At 42.0% G+C, this 18,618-nt stretch overlaps 1 protein-coding gene across 1 annotated transcript in view; it reads right to left on the bottom strand.

Moving 5' to 3' along the window:
• The window catches only part of tbc1d9 (TBC1 domain family, member 9 (with GRAM domain)), a 33,388-nt gene extending 14,770 nt beyond the window's left edge, over positions 1-18,618 (bottom strand). Inside the window, 9 exon segments of the mRNA XM_080450029.1 lie at positions 1,686-1,836; positions 2,809-2,973; positions 3,607-3,813; positions 3,940-4,147; positions 5,409-5,670; positions 6,314-6,542; positions 7,178-7,296; positions 10,933-11,043; positions 17,851-18,618. Of these exon segments, the coding sequence (XP_080306155.1) occupies positions 1,686-1,836; positions 2,809-2,973; positions 3,607-3,813; positions 3,940-4,147; positions 5,409-5,670; positions 6,314-6,542; positions 7,178-7,296; positions 10,933-11,043; positions 17,851-17,971 (1,573 nt within the window). The 5' untranslated portion in view covers positions 17,972-18,618.

The following is an 18,618-nucleotide window of genomic DNA, read 5'->3' as shown; positions in this document are numbered from 1 at the left end:
GTGCAGCTTATTATCTCTATATTAGATGCAAGTAAAAGTGAAGATTCTAAGAGAGAAAGAGAATAATATTGCAGATTCCTTTTAGTCCAGCTTCCCAAGGTCCAACAACTAATGCATTTTAATGAAGGCATGTCATTTCTCTTAGGAATGCACTCAGCCAGCCATTCAGTTACAGTATGTGTACTGCCTACCTACCCTATACTGCTATCGGCCCAATGCATAGGGAATTTATTTGTATTTTATATTTGAAAAAGATCTTCCTCCTAGTATAATCATAATACCTGATGATCATGTTTTAGGGGGAATCTAATCTAACGTCAACATTAGGGATCATCTATATCTTGGCATGTCTGATGCTGCGTTCACACTAGCGACACATCATTTTCAATGGAAGCCAGTGACATGAAGTTACAAAGTGACATTTGTCACTGTGTGACTACAAATAAGACTTGAGCTGGACGTTTTTAAGAGCTCCAATGAACTCCAGTGAAGCGTCAATCAATCATGCTTTTGCATCACAATTTCCACTCCCTGTAATTCCTGCCCCGTTCCATAAATGGAAGAAAAACGAATTCTTGCTGTTAACCACTTACCTGTGCTATTTAACCCAATATTTTTTCATCATCTAGTATATACTGTATATCTTTATGTGTTCCATTTAACCTGTTTAACTCTACCTCTATCTTCTCACGGAATACTACAAAACAATGGAGGGTGCACAAGAAGAATAATTTCACCCACAGCTTTACACCTGTAAACCTGTGACAAAATTAAATTGACATAGATTTTACAATATAAATTGCGGTCCAAGTGATAGAAATGCAATTAAATGGGGGTCCGTAGCCTAATGCATGTCAAACTGGGGGTCCTTGAAATTAAAATGGTTGAGAATCACTGCTAGAGCCGTACAAAATCTTCTCTTATGGGGGTCCCTGGCATATCTTTTGAAATGGGGGTCCGCGGGCTAATAAGTGTGAATTTGGGGGTCCTTGACATGAAAAAGTTTGAGAAGCACTGATTTACGCAGTGTGGCTTGAGCGACACTTCAACGGTGTCTGCAGCAGTGTAGCTGGCCACACTTGGTCGTGTCATGTACTGCAGCTTTTGTCACCTTCATAACTCTTGCTGTGCTTTCACCTTTGCTTGTGGTGCGATAGCATCGGACGTTACAGTACAAACAGTGTGGCTTCCACCACACGGCTGTGTGTTGGTGGAGACTTTGTGACTGAATGCGAGCAGCTGTGTGGCTGTGGTTTCCACAGGTGCGTGTGGGTGCAACATGTGCAGCACTGCACCGAATGGGAGGTGAGGTGTGACTACTGTGTCGTGTGAATTACACAAGTTCATTCTTGTAGTCATGAATAGGCTAGACCTCTGCCTCGGGACCCCAGGTTGAAAGTGGTAAATATCGGGACACATTGGCTGCATAATTGCTGATAACGATGTTGTTAAAAAAGTCAATTAGTCAACAGAGTGTGAGCTTGTACCTGTATCTGCTATTTTTGAATAGACAAAGTATAAAATATGGATAAAGTGGTTAAAATTATTTTTATGCTATAATAACTAGGCCCCACTTTGAGAACCACTGCACTAACTGACATTGCAACGGCATCGGTGCAAAGAAAGCACAATAACAAGTTGCGCTGGCAGCACATCCTGTTTCAATCCCCAGAATGCTTGCTCACCGGAAAAGAGAAGCCAGAGCTCTCCTCTCATGTTCTCAGGGATGCCCTTGAGCACCAGCTCCTTGGTCTTCTCTGTGCGGTACATACACACCCCCTGGCCAAACTCTGTAAAGTGGTTCTTCCATGCCTGCTCCTTCAGGAACTCCTTAGCCTGAGGGAGGACACAAAACGAGATGGAGCACTCTGTAATGGCATTTTGCAACTTTTGTTTGTTTGTTTTATTGCAGGTTTCCACAGAGGCCTGTCAAGGAATGTTTGTTCCCATTATTATTATTATTATTATTATTATTATTACTACTATCATTATTATTTGTATTATTATTTTTTATTTCATTATTATTATTATTATTTTGTTACCATTAACCCTGAATTAAGAGAGGACCTTCAACAACAGGACCATCATGAACGGTTGACGCGGGATCTCAATAATTGGATCTTTTTCTGTATGAAATTTGTTCTCCCCTGTTTTTAGTTTAACACTATATTTCAAAAATATATATTTTTTTCCTTTGTTTTATAATGTTATCACCTCTGTTATCATCACTCCTCCAACACAATGGCATGGCTCTCATGAATACAGTACTGGTAATAACCACTCCCCACACATTTTGTGCCAGGCTTTGTTCACCACCACTAGTTCTATGGAACAGTCGGATTAAATACATTTTCTGTGTTCTAATTTCCTATCTCTTGCTTCATGTATTCTCTATCGAGTGTGCGTCCAGCAGTGATTTACTGTATATCCTTGGTCAGAGTGACACTTTACTGAGGTTAACGACTGACCAGTCTTTGTTTATAGACAGTGCCTGGAAGAAATCAATATATCTTTCCATGTAGCTTTTATTTACAGGAACAGAAATGGGGCCCATTGAATCTCCTATATCCACTTACACATGGATATACACTTACGCATGCATACACACATTTAATGTATTTATTTATTTATTTATAGTGACCTTTTCTTGGGTTCTTGCAAATTAACCTTCAGGGTTTTCAGCACAAGACACCAGAGAAGTGCAAAGTGTAATTAAAATTGAGTCACACTACATTAGATTGCGTCTCGTCATGCTTGACCACATTACACGCCTTTGACCATTTTGACGCCAAGATATCCTGAACTCACCAGTTTGGGGTTAAATTCTTCTGGCGAGCGGCGGCGGTACATGGTCATGAGGGCCTGGGTGGCAGTCGGCACACTGTTGTCATTAAGGTTGAAATGGCGCTCGCTATCTGACCCCAAACTGCGTTGGGGGCTGGAGGAGAGCAGAGAGCCTGACTGGGAGTACACCTGAAGGGAGACACAGCTCATTATTGTCATAATCAGTGGCCTTTTGGACATGCAGTATGATGCATACTTGAGCTGTGAAGACAGCCGTTTGACTGAAATATTTACTGCACTGAGTTGCAGTTTTTTGCATGTCAGAGTTACGTTGCATATTCTTATATGCTTATTTCCTTCCCCTTACTACACTTCTAAAGAGCCTCAAACACGTCATTTTCCATAGTAGTTACTAGCACTATTGGTGAGTACACAGCTCTATGCACCGATCCAATATCATGTAATTTATCATGCTCATTTACAATACACAGGTAAACAACAACGCCAGCGGAGACAGAGTGTAACGTTAGTCAGAGATAGCAAAATGTCCTTGTCAAAATGCTCTGTATATATTAGGGTTTAAAATGAGCCAGGCCATATAATGATAGCAATCATACCACATCTTAGTATAGTAGTTAAAAAAACGATCATATCTTTTTTCAAACGCACTGGTACAGATTAGTACTCTCTGTCGACCAATAAGCAAGTTCAGGTATCAGAATCGGTATCATAAAGAAATAAATTATTAAGTTGTTTTATTTTAAATTGAGGTCCCATCAACAAACCACATTTATTTTCAGGGACAATAGAGATTTCACTTACCTCGTCATCGGAGCTGGTGAGACTGCCGGTGAGCTCTCTCTCCAGATAGATCTTGGAGGTGGTTTGCTGCAGGAAGTCGGAGATTCTCTGCACCAGGAAGTCACGATCCTTCAGGTTGGCGAACAGGAAGGTCATGCGGTTCTTGGTGCTGATGGACAATGGGCTTGGCAGAACATTGGAGCTGTCCGCCTTCTCCACGATGGTGACCTAGAAGGCAATGGTGACATAAGACATACCAGTTACCATCTCTGCCATGGTTTTCTTCCCCAAAGCGACAGGATGGCATGCAACATAGACACATTTGAGAGACAGACAGGAAGACAACTGCTTTACCTCACGTAATGGGATGATGAGGCTACACAGGGTTTCTTCCTTGCTGGTAAAGCAGATGTAGTTGGTAGACACAAACATCTGGCCCAGGATGTGCATCTTGTTGAAGGGGGTCCACAGGGTGCAGTCCGTGTGCCCATCCAGTTTCTCGTCTTTGGGTAGACGGAACAGGGCTCTGTACCGTTCGCTCTTAGCTCTAGCATCCAGATCCCTGAAGGTAAATAAGTAGTAGAATACAGTCAAATACATCCATCTAACTATTCATTCACAGAACCGATGTCTGTGTATCTGTAAATGGCATAACTCGGGCACTGCCCAGCCGTTCAACTTCAAACATGCCGTGTCTCGCTGATGACCTGGGTATATGCTAGTCTGACAGGTGGTTGTCCAGAACGCATATACAGTATACCGATATATCAAGATCCCTGAAAATAGCAGATATACAAGCTCATAGCGCGGCATGAGCTTGTAGATCTACTTTTTTTTTATCGTGATTTTTTTTGCTATTCTTTGAATATATATATATTTTTAAAGCGAACATATTTAACTCAAATCTTTAACTGCTTCTTCGGGGTCACTGTCACAAAATGTGAGATGGGGGTCCGCAGCAAAATATGTATCATTTTGGGGGTCCTTCACGTGAAAAAGTTTGAGAACCACTGCACTATGGGTACCACGCCGAGTACTCTGACAACGGGTACAACGAGTACTCTGACAACAAGTGCAAGCGGTGTTGTAAAACCAGGTGGGGCATGCATTCCCAACTTGCATCGTTGCACCGGTTAGGACAAAATATAGGCAATAGTCTGGTATGAGACAAAGTGGCTATAGGCATCTTTACCACCATTTGCTATCCAGAGAGAATTTTTTATTTAATGCACCCTGAGATAACATGCAGGAAAATGATTATACAGCCTCATGGGAATGATGTTACTTTACAGTGAAGCTAAGACATGCTTGCAGAAAGAGTGCTGCATATGCAAAACTGGAACCACACGGCTCATTTTATTGGCTTGGCTGACGGCTGACACCTGCTCTTTGCAGCTGAAACCGCAGTGTTTTCCATAATGTATTCCGCTACAGCTGAACTTTAAGTGGGCAGTTAAGTTTTAAGACTTTACCAGCTGACTAGTAATACTCTTCTACCATCTACTTCCAGCTGACTAGTAATACTCTTCTACCATCTACGTCATTTATTGCCAGTCTATAATTATATAATTCAAGTCTGTCTCACCGCAGGTTTTCTTTGATCTGGAGCCCAGATCTTTTGAAAAGGCCTTTGTTATCTCACCTGCACTAATTCTTTGTGTTCATTAAGCCTGATTTATGATGTGGTGACAAAGTGTAATAAAAAAATAAAAGTACATTTCAGCTGGAGATAGTGCAGACACTTTTCATCTGAAAATATGCCGGGTTTGTTGAGCAACGCCTAGCATGACTCTTCATCACTGAAGCACGCATAAGACCCTCACCTCTTGAGTGCAGACACCTTCTTGGGGGACTTCCTCTTGAGTTTGGGCAGCGAGCGGTCCTGCTCGAAGCCCTTGTTGTCCAGTAGCTGCCGCATGGCGATGTTGGCCAGCTGCTCGGCCAGCTTGAAGGTCTCTTTGATGTTCAGGAAGACAGAGAAGACGTGCTCGCTGGAGCGCGTGCTCACCTTGATGACATCGGGCAGCACCAGGGTGGAGCTCCTCTCCAGCTGGGTGATGTCTGCCCAGCGCACCACCAGTTTGGCTGAGAGAGAGAGAGAGAGAAAGTGAGAGATGTGGCAGTGGGACGGTGGGGTGGTGTTACAGAGAAAGACAGATGTGAAAAGGGGGAAAGAGAAATACAGAACGACAGACAGGGATAGAGAGAGCAATAGACGGACACACACAGACGGACAGGGGCGAAAACATAATCTCCAGCCTTCGGCCGTCTGGCCTGGTGGAGATAATAATTGCATCGGTGTGTTATTCATTATTTTGTATGAGAGAGGCTGTCAGACACAGATACAATACATAGAACAACTTCATTTCCTCTCTCCTTGCTAGCCCCTTGACACAAATTGACTGGCTCATAAATATTTCCCAACACACTGATCTCAATCCAGCTGACTAATTGGTGTTTTATTGAAGTGTGCGTGTGAGAGAACAATATGGTCACAATGGAGGCAAACAGACATAATCAGGAATCAATTTTCTCATAAACGCAGCAATTATTTTGCACAACGGCCAGATGCTATGGTTTATAGAATGTATTGTTCAACTAGAATTTCAAAGACATTTGGTGTGCCTGCAGTTGGCCAACTTTCTTGTGCTTTTCCTTCTCTGGGGCGTCCGTACACACACACTCACACACGCGCACACACACACACACACACACACACACGTCCTACCCTCTTTCCCTAGCAGGTAGGAGTAGAAGCAGACGTGGTTGATGCTCAGGTAAAGCCAGCCCTGGCGTGGCACCTTGCCCTTCCAGTAGCTACAGGAGTAGTAGTTCACCAGCTTCTCCTCTTCAGGCATTCCAAACAGCTTACGGAACTTAGCCATGGCCTCCTTGAACTTGTCTGTGTCATCGTCCTCTTTCACATCGTGGTTCTTGTTGTACTCTGCTATGATGCCCTGAATAGAGGCAGAGAGAGGGTGATAAAGCTACAGTACGTGAGGGAGGCACAGCTGTACTAGATGTACAGTAGGTGATTCACACTAAGAGGTTCAGCTAGTTTTGGGTGATTGTTTAAGGAATGCATAAGAAGAGGTCTTTGATCCAGCAAGTCTCTACAGTTCTGAATTGTTTACACATGAATCTTTACCAATATTCCACAGAAAATTGCACATTGTAAGATGAATGTGCTGTGAACACTGAAATATTTTCCTTGTTTATTGCAGTGTTTGCCTGTACATTATGTAGTTTTAATTCTCAAGTTGAAGCACAATTTTATTTGTGTTAAATCCATATTGCATTCAGGACAAACACATCTTGAGCTTCTAATGAAGCAGAAATGTTCTTTGGTGTTCATTTGTAAAGTTCACCTGACAGATTCTTTCTTTTTAGTAATTTGAAATTTGAAAATGATAGTTATTTTCTAAAGAAAGGAGCTATTATCCACCCCTCTCTTAACACAAAAAATATATATATCCTATGCTAGTCTTTCCTACCGATGAATTCACCAACTGACTGATAAAGCAACTTCTGAATGGAAAACAAACTTAAAAGCTAATAATAACATCCGAGTCAACATGTATTCAACAGTCACCTGGACTTTGCCCTTGACAAAGGTTGTGATGTCATTCTCATTCTCAAAGATGGAGAGCGTCTGCAGGAGGTTGTTCTCCAGCCACTCCCAGTGCTCAGTGATCTCCTTACGGGACGTCCCTGGAGGAACAGGTGGAGGGGAAGGAAGTGAACCATTTACAATCTCTTTTATAATGTATGTATTTAGCTCAGCTGGTGTTCTTAGCCCAGAGGGACATACAGCCCCAAAAAACATGTTATACCAGCTTGCTAGCATAGTAGTTTGTATGATCTATAGACTGGTTTCCCACTGGGAACGTACGGTAATTTTGTGCTTGAAGCAATGATTATTGGACGACAGTAACACGGTATCACACGGTTTACATCCAGATTTGATTGGCCAACAAATGTCATCTTGTTCTTCAGCCATGATGAACCCCTGAGAACATCTGATGAACCATTTTGGGGTTTCGTCACACTGGTTGAGAAACACTGATCTACAATGCAAAGTAGCTCCGTTGCTCAACCTCGACCTCTGTGTCTGCCATGTCTAGCAGTTGGCAGCAAAGAGTTCTATAAAGAGGCTAATGAAGATCAATTCAGACTCTCTGTCCATAATCTCAGGCTTTTAGTAGACGCTCTCACCCAGAGCGACTTATAAAGTGCAAGATCAGAAGAGGGGAAAGAAAACACTTAAGTGCTACAATGTAACATAGGATAAAGGTAAACATGAAAGCCAGCATCTGTCTAAAGAACATGCAGAAACAGCATTCTTAGCATTTTTTGTGGACAAGCAAACATTATGTCCAACTCTAACATCTATCTATAACAGTGGTTCTCAACCTGTGGGTCGGGACCCCCAGGGGGGTCCCCACATGATTTGGGGGGGTCCCCAGATGACAGTGAAGTGATGATTTAAGGATTTTTAAGACTTTTTTAATACCTAAAAAGAAAAAGACCAATACTGCAGCAAGTAATCCACAAACTACTATAAAAACTGGTCAAACATTGGCCAAATTGTCAAATAATAAAAGAAAGAGGCGAACATTGTGAGAATAGGGGGGGGGGGGGGTTTATTCCACAGTTTGGCTGGACGAAGAAGAGTCTAGGACGCTCAGAGTGTTGTGGTGTCGTAGGGAAGGGAGGGACAGACGTGTTAGCTGGTCTACAAAGTGTGCAGGAAGGGATGTAAGGGTGGATCATGAACTGAAGATAATGGAGTGTCATGCCCTTGATTGCTTTGTAGGTCGTCACCAGTGTTTTGAATTGTATGCGTGCAGCAACCAGAAGCATCAATATGCACAGCAGACTCAATGCAGAACATTTACAGTAAGACCACATCACTTGGGTATGCTGCTATGGCACAGGAGGTTTCATGTGTAGAGTGAATCTGATGATCCTTGACATACAGTACGTGAAATGTGCCGTTTGTACTTGTCAATGTGGTACAGAGTTTTATAACGAGAAACAATAACCAATAATTGTTAGTAGTTAGCAGAGGTTAAACGTGGGGGATTGCCCAACAACAGAAACCGATTAAATTAAGGCAGTCTGCTGTGAGTCATCATCCTTCCCCATCCCCTGCATGAGCCCTGAGTGACAGACTACTCCCCTCTCTCTCACTTTGTCTCTCTGGGCTGCAGTGGGTTCAGAAGTGTTATGGGCTGTGAAGGTTGGGTGGAGGGAGGGATGGACAGAGGGATAGCGGAAAGCAGAGAGGAAGAGTAGGGAAGAAAGGAGAGAGGGAATGTAGTGAGTGAAAGACAGCACGGGAAGGAGAAACGGAGGAAGTGAGCTACAATCATTTCAGGGCCCGGCAGCACTTTTGTAGGCTAGCTTCCATTTCAGACGTAGAAAGGTAATGAAAACCATGTTTTTATCATTTGGTACAGTTGGCACAGCAGGGAACCACTTAAATGCAATATTGCACATTGTGATTGAAATGTTGATTTGTTGGTGCTGAACGAACAAATTATGAAGAACAAATACACCCTGAAATTGCACTAAATAATAGAAGGCCGGAAAGTGAGACTATGTTTTTGCTCCTGTTTGTCTGTCTGTCTGTCAAACTGTAAACAGCTAATCTCCGGCACCGCTGGACCGATCGGCGTGAAACTTTGCATGCACACTCTCAGAAGGCCAAGGAAGAACCTCCACCACAATGTTTTGGCCTGGTTCGCCAACCCGGCCTGGCAGAGACCTGCACTCCGAGGAATGCACTTTTCTAGTTTTTCATAATATGGGCATCAAGATGTCATTTCATCAGGAAAATTCTAGTACAGAAATAACATCAAAATAACATCTGTATTGAAGATGGTTAAGCCAAATAAGGCAGAGCATTAATTTTGTTCATTTCACGTTGAGCCTTTCATGACTCACCTTATCATGCCATGGAAAAGTCTTAAACAATAGACATGCGTTTCCAAATCTCGCATGCTGTGTGTAATTGCCCCGACCATGTAAGCATTGTGCAAACAAGCATGCAAAATACAGCACACAAGAGAATGCTCATTACTGTACATACTGTACATACACCCCACACCCGATCCATCTTCTTTCAATTTGCATAATTTTTATTTGCATAGATTACTGCTAAGACTACCATCTTTCTTACATGTCAGCTCTTAGGGAAGGCAAATTGAGGCAAATTGAATCAGACATGCCCCCTTCCTATATAAAACATTGCAACTTTAAGGTAGCGGGTAAGTGATTTTCTTTGGTTCAAATAAGTGTTAAATAGCTCTATATTGTGATAGTAATTATTGCTATAGAGTGTTTGTTCAGTAACAGTCAGGATAGAGAACTCAGACAGGATAAAGATTAAACAAGTGAAATTGGAAGTGAAGACACTAATAAATGAGCAGACAAAATTGGAACACTATAAAAATGAGGCTGATAAATTGGGTAGCCTACTCTCTCCTGATTTGGCAACCCACCTGAACATGTATTTTCTGTTTATTTAAGAGCTGGAGAGATGGGGAGACTCCTACTACAGAACAAACACTCTATACAAAAACACTCTACAAAAAAACATTTTTGTTTTAACCAAAGAATATCACTTACAGTACCTTTAACTTTACTTCATACTCCATTTTAACCATGCTTGATTAATTGAAAACACATGTCCCTGGTTCTGGTGACTGATATTGTCTTTCTAATGCATGTGCGTGAGGATTTTTTCAATTACTTTAAAGTGAAAAGGCAGATGACACAAAACAGCAACAACAAAAACAATAAAAGGAATCATGAATATTAATAATAATGAATTCCAGGACATGACGTATCCTGTCATATTTGAACATTAATGTGGCCCTTTAAAAGCACTGGGGCATGATGTAATGTTTGGCATTCAGCTGCTCAAGTGGGGATAGACAGGATATGAGGATGTAGTTTTAAGTGGTATTGGGGGTGGGGTGGGCTTCATGAGGCCTAAAAGAAATACGGGGACCCTTTCCATAAATCACCGTTAGCCTCTATGTCTGAAGAGAGTTGTACAGGCTGCAGCAAGCATTTGGATCTGTATCGTTACCTTAAAGATGCTCAAGGTCTAGAGAGGTTCACAAAGCAGCCTTAAAATGTATTTTGACATCTCTGATATTTTCCCTTATCCAAAGTGAGATCAGACTTACAAGAACCAGAGCTACAGTGTGCCCAGACAATATTCCTGTGATCCTAACCTGATTTACTATCTGATTGAAGCTTGATTTATATGATGGTGTCGCACAATGCGACATTAGAGCCAGAACTCAGAGGAGAAGAAAAAGTGGGGTTTCATACCATGAGCAATGATCCAGTAACCTAAGGAGTCCGGTGTCTGGTACAGGATCCTATATGGAGCAACTCGAGCGCTGGAGTCTAGGACCACGTCCAGGGTACCCACCAGCAGACCTGTGGGAAGAGCCCAGAATAGAATGAGTGAACTGGTTTGACTGAGACGGTGGTGTCACAGACAAAGACTCTACAGTATATTATACGCAGTAATAATTCACACAAACCAGACAGACTTTAATTACTCCATTATGTAGAGCACAAGAGTACAAAGAGTATCCAGAGAGAAATTGATTAGTGTGAGAGTTGCCTATAAAGCTTGATGAATAGTACATTAATGTCCATGATTTATTTAAGAACGTGCCACCCCAATCATATTCCCATCAACATCCCTCCTCTGTGTGCTCTGAAATGTTCTCGAAACCTCTAAGTGTTTTCTTATAAGCTATCACACAGCACAGGCTCTCTGTCATTCATGATAATTCTCAGTACAGAGACATTTTTCTCTGTGAAATTCAAAAGTAAATCAGGTTGTCATGTTGGAAAACAATAGCAATACATAAATTGACAGGAAAGAAAAGTCCCCTTTCTATCCACTTCCCCCTGTGATTCAATTTAGATTAAAACATTTAAAAGTTCAGTAAAAAAAAAAGAGTGGAAAACTTCAATGGCAATGACTCAAATAACGCCAGTCAAATAGCTAGCAGCTGTGTACCTCCTTACTCAGTGCTGAACAGTGTGCTGATGTTGTTCAGCATACAGTGTGTGACTGATCGATGTGCTGCGAAGGTGAGTGAGGATGAAGTCACCTGAGATAAAGCAACAGCAGCCTCTAATCTAATGGACCAGACTGAGACAGATAATGGAGTGCCATAATGCACTGGAAGGGTTTTTAACTTACGCCAATACCGGCTGCTGTTGTGAATAACGGCTGTATGCTAGAAAGCAAAACAAACCCAGGCTAAAATAAAATGATAATAATAATAATAACAAAACATTATTTTAATGCCATGCAAATGGTTTGTGTGCCTGACATTTAGCATGGTACCCAAGCTTTGGAGTGTAGCTCACATAGTTTTTGTTGCTAGGAATTTGTGTTCAACATGCACTCAGTACAGGACATTACTGTATAGGCTACCCTCTGAACCAGCAATAAAATATGCAAATCAGTCACACAATTGTAGTTGATGAACCCACAACAGAAAAATGCTAAAAGTGAAAAGCACCTCCAGAGAGGCCAATTACAGTGCACATACATAAGCAGAGCAGGAAATTATGACAATGCCCTGCTCAAAGTCAAAAGTAAAGCTACATTATAAATAGACTGTCGCTGACAGCTATCCTCCACAGCTGTGAATATTCCTGTGGGTTAGACGCAAGCATGGGTTGAGTTGCCATGGGAGACGAGACCCACACAGAAATAGAAGATATAGATGACTAGAGACAAAAAGGGAGCAAGTGGAGTCAGTCAAGAGATATTTTTTTTTAAATAAAATACATTATGGTCAACTTTTGGGTCACAACCCACCCGCAACACTGATCTAATGCTCTTTGTAACTCGTTTGTGGCAGAATCAATCACTAATGCATAACTAGACAAGAGACCACTCACAGACTAAGCATTGTTACAGAGGTGCTGCTACTGAAGTCAACACAGTCTGGCCTACTATGTCACATTTATGTGGTTTGACACGAGAAACAGAGGTGTTATGCACAAGAAAGGAGACCACTGAAGGGTGCGAGACCACTCTCTTTTCATCCTCTTGACAGACTGATACTAGGAATGAGTGTGAAATTCTCATTTTGACTTTTCTGAAGATCCTAAATGTAATCTGTCCTATAAGGGTTAGGGTTACATTGCAGTCAGGATTTTAATAAATTAATAAATTTATTAAACAGCCTTCAAATATATTTAGATCTCACATTGATTTCAATTTGCCAAACACACTATGCTTTACAAAATCTCCTCTGTAACGCATTGGTTTTCAAACCTAACCAGCCTGTTTATGTGCACATGTCAGACCTGAGTTGACCTCCATAAAGCCTGACTAGTTTCTTCAAGGCAAACACTCTACAGTCCATTTCCTACCATACAGAATCATCAATGCATGAGTTAATGATTTCCTTTCCATAGATGATGTATGAGTTGGCGTGCACTGCCTACTGTACATGTCAAATGAAATAAGCAACAGAAACTAAGCAGCTGTAATGAGAAATGTTTCCTTTGTTATAGAAATGTCTGAAGAGGAAGTCTTAGCAAGCATACAGTACTGCACAAACAGCAGTCTCCAGGCAAAGAGAGGAGGGAGCCACAAACTCATGTGATGCCTTGTGCTTTTCTAAAATAGGAAAACAAGACCAGAGGCAGGGCTGCCTAGTGCCTATTGTTAAGGTAAAGCAAAACACTGTTGTAAAACAGCAGCATCTTTAAAAGAGTATGGTTATTTGTCCATTTAATAACAGACAGAATGAAAAACAGCAAATGAGAAAATTGTCTTCTATTGTTTGTTTGTTGTTGTCTGTTGTTGTTTTCTATGTTATCCAATCCTATTTTTATATAGTAAATATAGTGGTATAGTAAATGTTCTCTCACAGCCTATATTCTGCTTGTGAGACAGCATTTGGTGATGTAGGATGTTTCCATGGAGCACACAAAGGTCCATATTCTGTCCCCAGATACAAAAGAAAAATCAATATGGTTTCAGATAACAGCAACCTGATCTCTTCTTGGATCATCATCACGTGTCCATTTTGTTCACGTTTCGCTGCATCTGCAGCTGCAGTGTGTTTACCACTTTAACATCATGCTGCCATTTTCTAAGTCATTTGATAAAAGACACCAGTTGTGTAGTAGATAATAATAATAATGTTGTCCACCCTGTGAAAGATATGAACAGGTAAAGAAAGAAAGAGGGTCAAGATGAGCAATTAGCTACCTGAGATTAGCATTGATTATATGGAAAATGTAGTTCAGTTCAAGCCAGGCAAACGAGAAGATTGCTCTCTGCATTGTGAAATGTCAGATAAGAAAATGACTGTCATGATGGTGAAATTTTGAACTCTGAGCACTTGACCATTTCAAGAGTTGTCACGCAGAATTTGCACTTATGCTTGTGTCTAGGTCTATGCTTGATGATTGCAATTATTTATTTGACTTCATCTCTCGAGCATTCCAAACCCAAATCACATGCACGTGCACGGTCTAACATTGTCCTGTGTACAGACAACACCATAACCAATAACATGTCAACTTTCAGACGAAAATTAGGCTATGTCTCCTTTGCAAGAGCCAAATCCTTGTCAAGGTGGAATCTACTATATTAATTGTTATGTTCAGATAAATTTGTCTTAGATGTTATGAGGCAGCTTAAATTGGAAGTGGTTGCCACAGTCTCACAGGATATAAATAACGACCATGAATTCTTAACAGCTTCTGTCTGCCGCTGCATTCAGTTGGCGTTTCTTATGATCAAAACACACTTAACACAGAATGCATTTATAACACATTTGAAAGGTATGGGATGGCACAATTGTATCTTGAAAGACGCACGTTGGTGTTAAAGGGATAGTTCACCCCCAAAATGACTTTTTTCCTAGCGATTAGGCACCCCATGCGGACCGGCAGCGGTTCCGGTAGGAGACACAAAGAGTCTCCTTTGTGTCTCCTACCGGAACAGCTGCTGGTCATCAAATTATTGGCTTAGGAATGCGACAAAAACTAAAACATATGAATGGAAAACATAAGTTTTCCATTCAAGTCTCCGCGGGGTGACTAATCAATAGAAAAAAAGAAAAAAAATTTGGGGGTGAACTATCCCTTTAAGAAGCTAGTGCCTATCTGAGCTGTGCATCAGACAGACATACACGTCATGGGCCCTCAGCTAACTTGGACACCCACAATACCTGAATGCTTAAAGGTCCCAGCGTTATTTCAAGCTTGGCCTTATTAGTTGACCTAATATAAGCTCTTCCCTCTGTGTTGCTGCTACTTGCATTCCCTAGTCCCCTGGAAGGAGTGTTTCTGGGCAGTGCCAGTGAGCCGGGCCCGCTCAGTGCCAACTGGCACACAGAGAGAGTCCGCTCCTCCGTTTACATAACAATGACATCATCCCCTCGCACCACTCAGTGCACTTTGTGTTGCTACGGTCGCATATTCGACGGAGGCAGGCGACATGAGAGGGATGGTTATGGAGCTATTGTGATTGCCAGTGTGAGAAGGGGTCATTTTAGCCAGTGACAAAGCGGGACATTATTATTGAACTATATGGTTCAGTTGACAACATTGTGTTTAAGTCGAATTCAAGATTTCAGCTCATCCTCGGTTGATTTAAAGGTAAAACAGATTGGTCCATCGACTGTACCACTAAATGACTGAAAATGAAACAATGCCAGGCAGATCTTCACAGACATGTGAAAATTAAACGAGCACTAATTATACTGACTTTTATCACATGTTCTAGATTATTTTTAAAACCTCCATAGACATCAAATCTTGAGGAAATCTAATATCGCAATTGTCTAAGGGCGTCTACTCTGCACCATGAATTAAACATTGACAGACCGAATCCGGGTCAAGGTGTACAAGACAAATCTCACTGTGGATTAAGGGAGAAAAGTGATGGTGTGCCCTACCAAATGAATCTCACCCATTGATTCCCATAACCTTTTCTTCTTCACAGGCATAGTTCAAGTTCAGTCAAATTGAGAGGGCAGATGTAGTCTATTGCACCTTGCAGCATTTGCTTTATATACTGTATCTGCATTATCCAATCTGTTCTGTATTCCATAGTTACTATATGAGTTGGTTCACATCATCGCCTACGATCCCTACCTAGCACTCATCTTTAATTGTGTATCAGAACTTGTGAAAAGTCAAGGACTGGACTGTAGCTCTGTAACACATAAACTAGAAAAGTGCAGGTCTCCACCAGGCTGGGTTCCCTACACCAGGGCCCACGAATTTTGAAAGTCAGTCTTCTCAATTATAATTTGTAAAGATATTTTTGGGGGCTTTTCTGCCTTTATTTAGAGAAGTGTGACAGGAAACAGGGAGAGAGGCACAGGGAGTGACACGCAGCAAAGGCCGCCGGGCTCTGGAATCGGACCCGCAACTCGCTGCCGGCTACATTAGAGCCTGTATGTGGTATGCGCCTTAACCACTAGGCCATCTGCACCCCAGATTGTGAGGACTCTTGATCACATGACTGCACAGGTAATGTGTACCAATTTGTGTGAGTTTTGGACAACATTTGTAGTAGTACTAACAAAAAGTGAGGTTTTGAAGAAAATGCGAAAATGGCATCAATGAAGTCCGGCACAAATGGCTGGGGCCTGGGGAGTTGCATCATGATACAAGGAATCCAGGGGGGACGTGTGTTTGATGGTACAATGCACGGTTCAAAAGTTATAGGCCAAAACGTGAAGTGGCCTGTTATAGCTCAACCGTAAGGCCGATTTGAAAAAGATTGGGGCAGAGGTTATTCCATAGCCTTCTGGGAGTGTGCATTCAAGGATTCATGCCAATTGTGTGCCTGAGAATAGCTGCTCACAGACAGGCACACACACACACACACACACACACACACACACACACACACACACACACACACACACACACACACACACACACACACACACACACACACACACACACACACACACACACACACACACACACACACACACACACACACACACACACACAAGGATGGACACGAGTGGAAACCTAGCCTGGCAGAGACTATATGCAGGGGTCTAATGTGGCAATGTAATCTGTTTAAGAAATCTTTGTTGGTGAAGCACTACTTTGAATATAATGTGCGAGAATTGATTTTTGTTTTTGCTCAGCAAACTGTCACATAATCTATTGTCTGGGTAGTGGGTAGGCTATTGACAATCCAATAACAGGAATCAGACTCTTGAAGGGGACACTAGTGTTCACTTATAAAAGCACACCTGGTACAGTTGGTGATCGGACACGTGATTCTCCAGACGTCAATCTTCTTGACATAAGAGTAACTACATTATCTTATGTCCAGAAGATATCTGCGAATAATTATGGTATAAATACCCTCCGGAAAAATCAAGAACACACCACTGAACTACAGTATCAGTGTCACTCAATCTCCTGCAGTGCATGGTTGCGTATGTACGCATCCGTACACATATCCTCAGTGATGACTGACAGTATATAGCCTACAAATGGAACCAAATGAACCCTTGATAGCCTACCTATTAAACTACACTGAGAGAGTGCAAACGGAACCAAATGGGCCCTTATAATAGCAGCATAGAGAAGGGCCGGTAGGCCTATAGGACAGTGGTTCTCAACCAGTGGTCCAGGGACCTCCAGTGGTCCTTGAGGGGGTTCCAGGTGGTCTCCAACCAAATGAACCCTTATAGAACTTTAACTCTTGTGAGTCTAAAATGAAACCAAATGGACCCTTATGGCCCATAAGGGTCCATTTGGTTTCATTTTGCTCTCAAGAGTTAAATTATTGTTAAACATCTGCATTACTTATTTAAAAAAAGTTATTTTGATCAACGTTGGCCTGTCATCTCTCCTATTGGTACCAACATCAATAAAGCATGGATGGAATTGTGGACAAAATCGTATCCCAACAATAACAAAATATTCAAAGTCTTGGGTCTGAGAGGCTAAATCTCATCAAATGGTGGTCCGTGGCTCAAATGCCGAATAAATAATGGACCTTAATATGAAAAGGGTTGAAGCCCACTGCAATAGGAGAAGAAGAGGGATGAGAACTCACTCGCCAGCCCAGGCTCCACACCACCATCTCCATGGCCCTTAGATCTATCCATCTTATGGAGATAGAGATATATCTATCTTATAGAGATATAGATCTATCTCTACCTTAAATATATTATACAGATAGATGTAGATATCTTATAGATATAGAGAACTCACCCGCCAGCCCTCCACCACCATCTCCATGGCCCTTACGCTTCTGCAGGATGAAGTACGGGTTGGCTCGCTCTGTGACCCACAGCGCTCCGGCCAGCAGCACGTCCAAGGGATTCACCCACATTATGATTCTACTTAATTAAGATAAGATAAAGGGCACATTGATCTATGACTTGCGACTGCAGAATGAATCGACCTATTGGAATTTCGGGTTTTGCTGTTGACACATAATGGCACCGCATATGGTCCGCTGTAGCACAAGTCTATTCTACAGGCCCCGATATCTCGTTTCTATGTGCAAATTAACTGTCCGAGCGAAAAAAAGAAAAGAAGACGCACAACTGAACGTCGATATAATATAAATAAACCGTTCCAAGGTAATTAAGCTACCATAATAAAGCACAGATCGGCGTGCACGAAAGATCGGTCGGATCATATGGCAGATTTCAGCACAGCGCAGCGAAGGCTTTTAAATAAACATCATTCCGTGTTACTAGTAAAGTGTGTAGGTAGTAGAGATAGAGATAACCCCCATGGTCTCCTCCTATCATTCGAGAAGCGCAACCGATCAGTCTTTGTTGTCCACCACCATCATCATCATCTTCTGTGTACGGCAGGTGCGATGATTCAACAACACGCACAGTGCTGTGCGCTGCCACAACGCGCGCCCCAGCTACCCTGATACCAACCAAAAATACAATCTAGCCTACTGTGCTCTCCACACACACGCCCGTCCGTTTTCTTTTCAAAAATATGACTATTACACCCCAC

The sequence above is a fragment of the Gymnoscopelus braueri genome (genome assembly GCF_963280865.1).
Source record: "Gymnoscopelus braueri genome assembly, chromosome: 2".
In the NCBI taxonomy this organism is placed as follows: Eukaryota; Metazoa; Chordata; class Actinopteri; order Myctophiformes; family Myctophidae; genus Gymnoscopelus; species Gymnoscopelus braueri.
The sequence above is the reverse complement of the archived record's forward strand: the minus strand, read 5'-3'. Positions and strand labels throughout refer to the sequence as shown.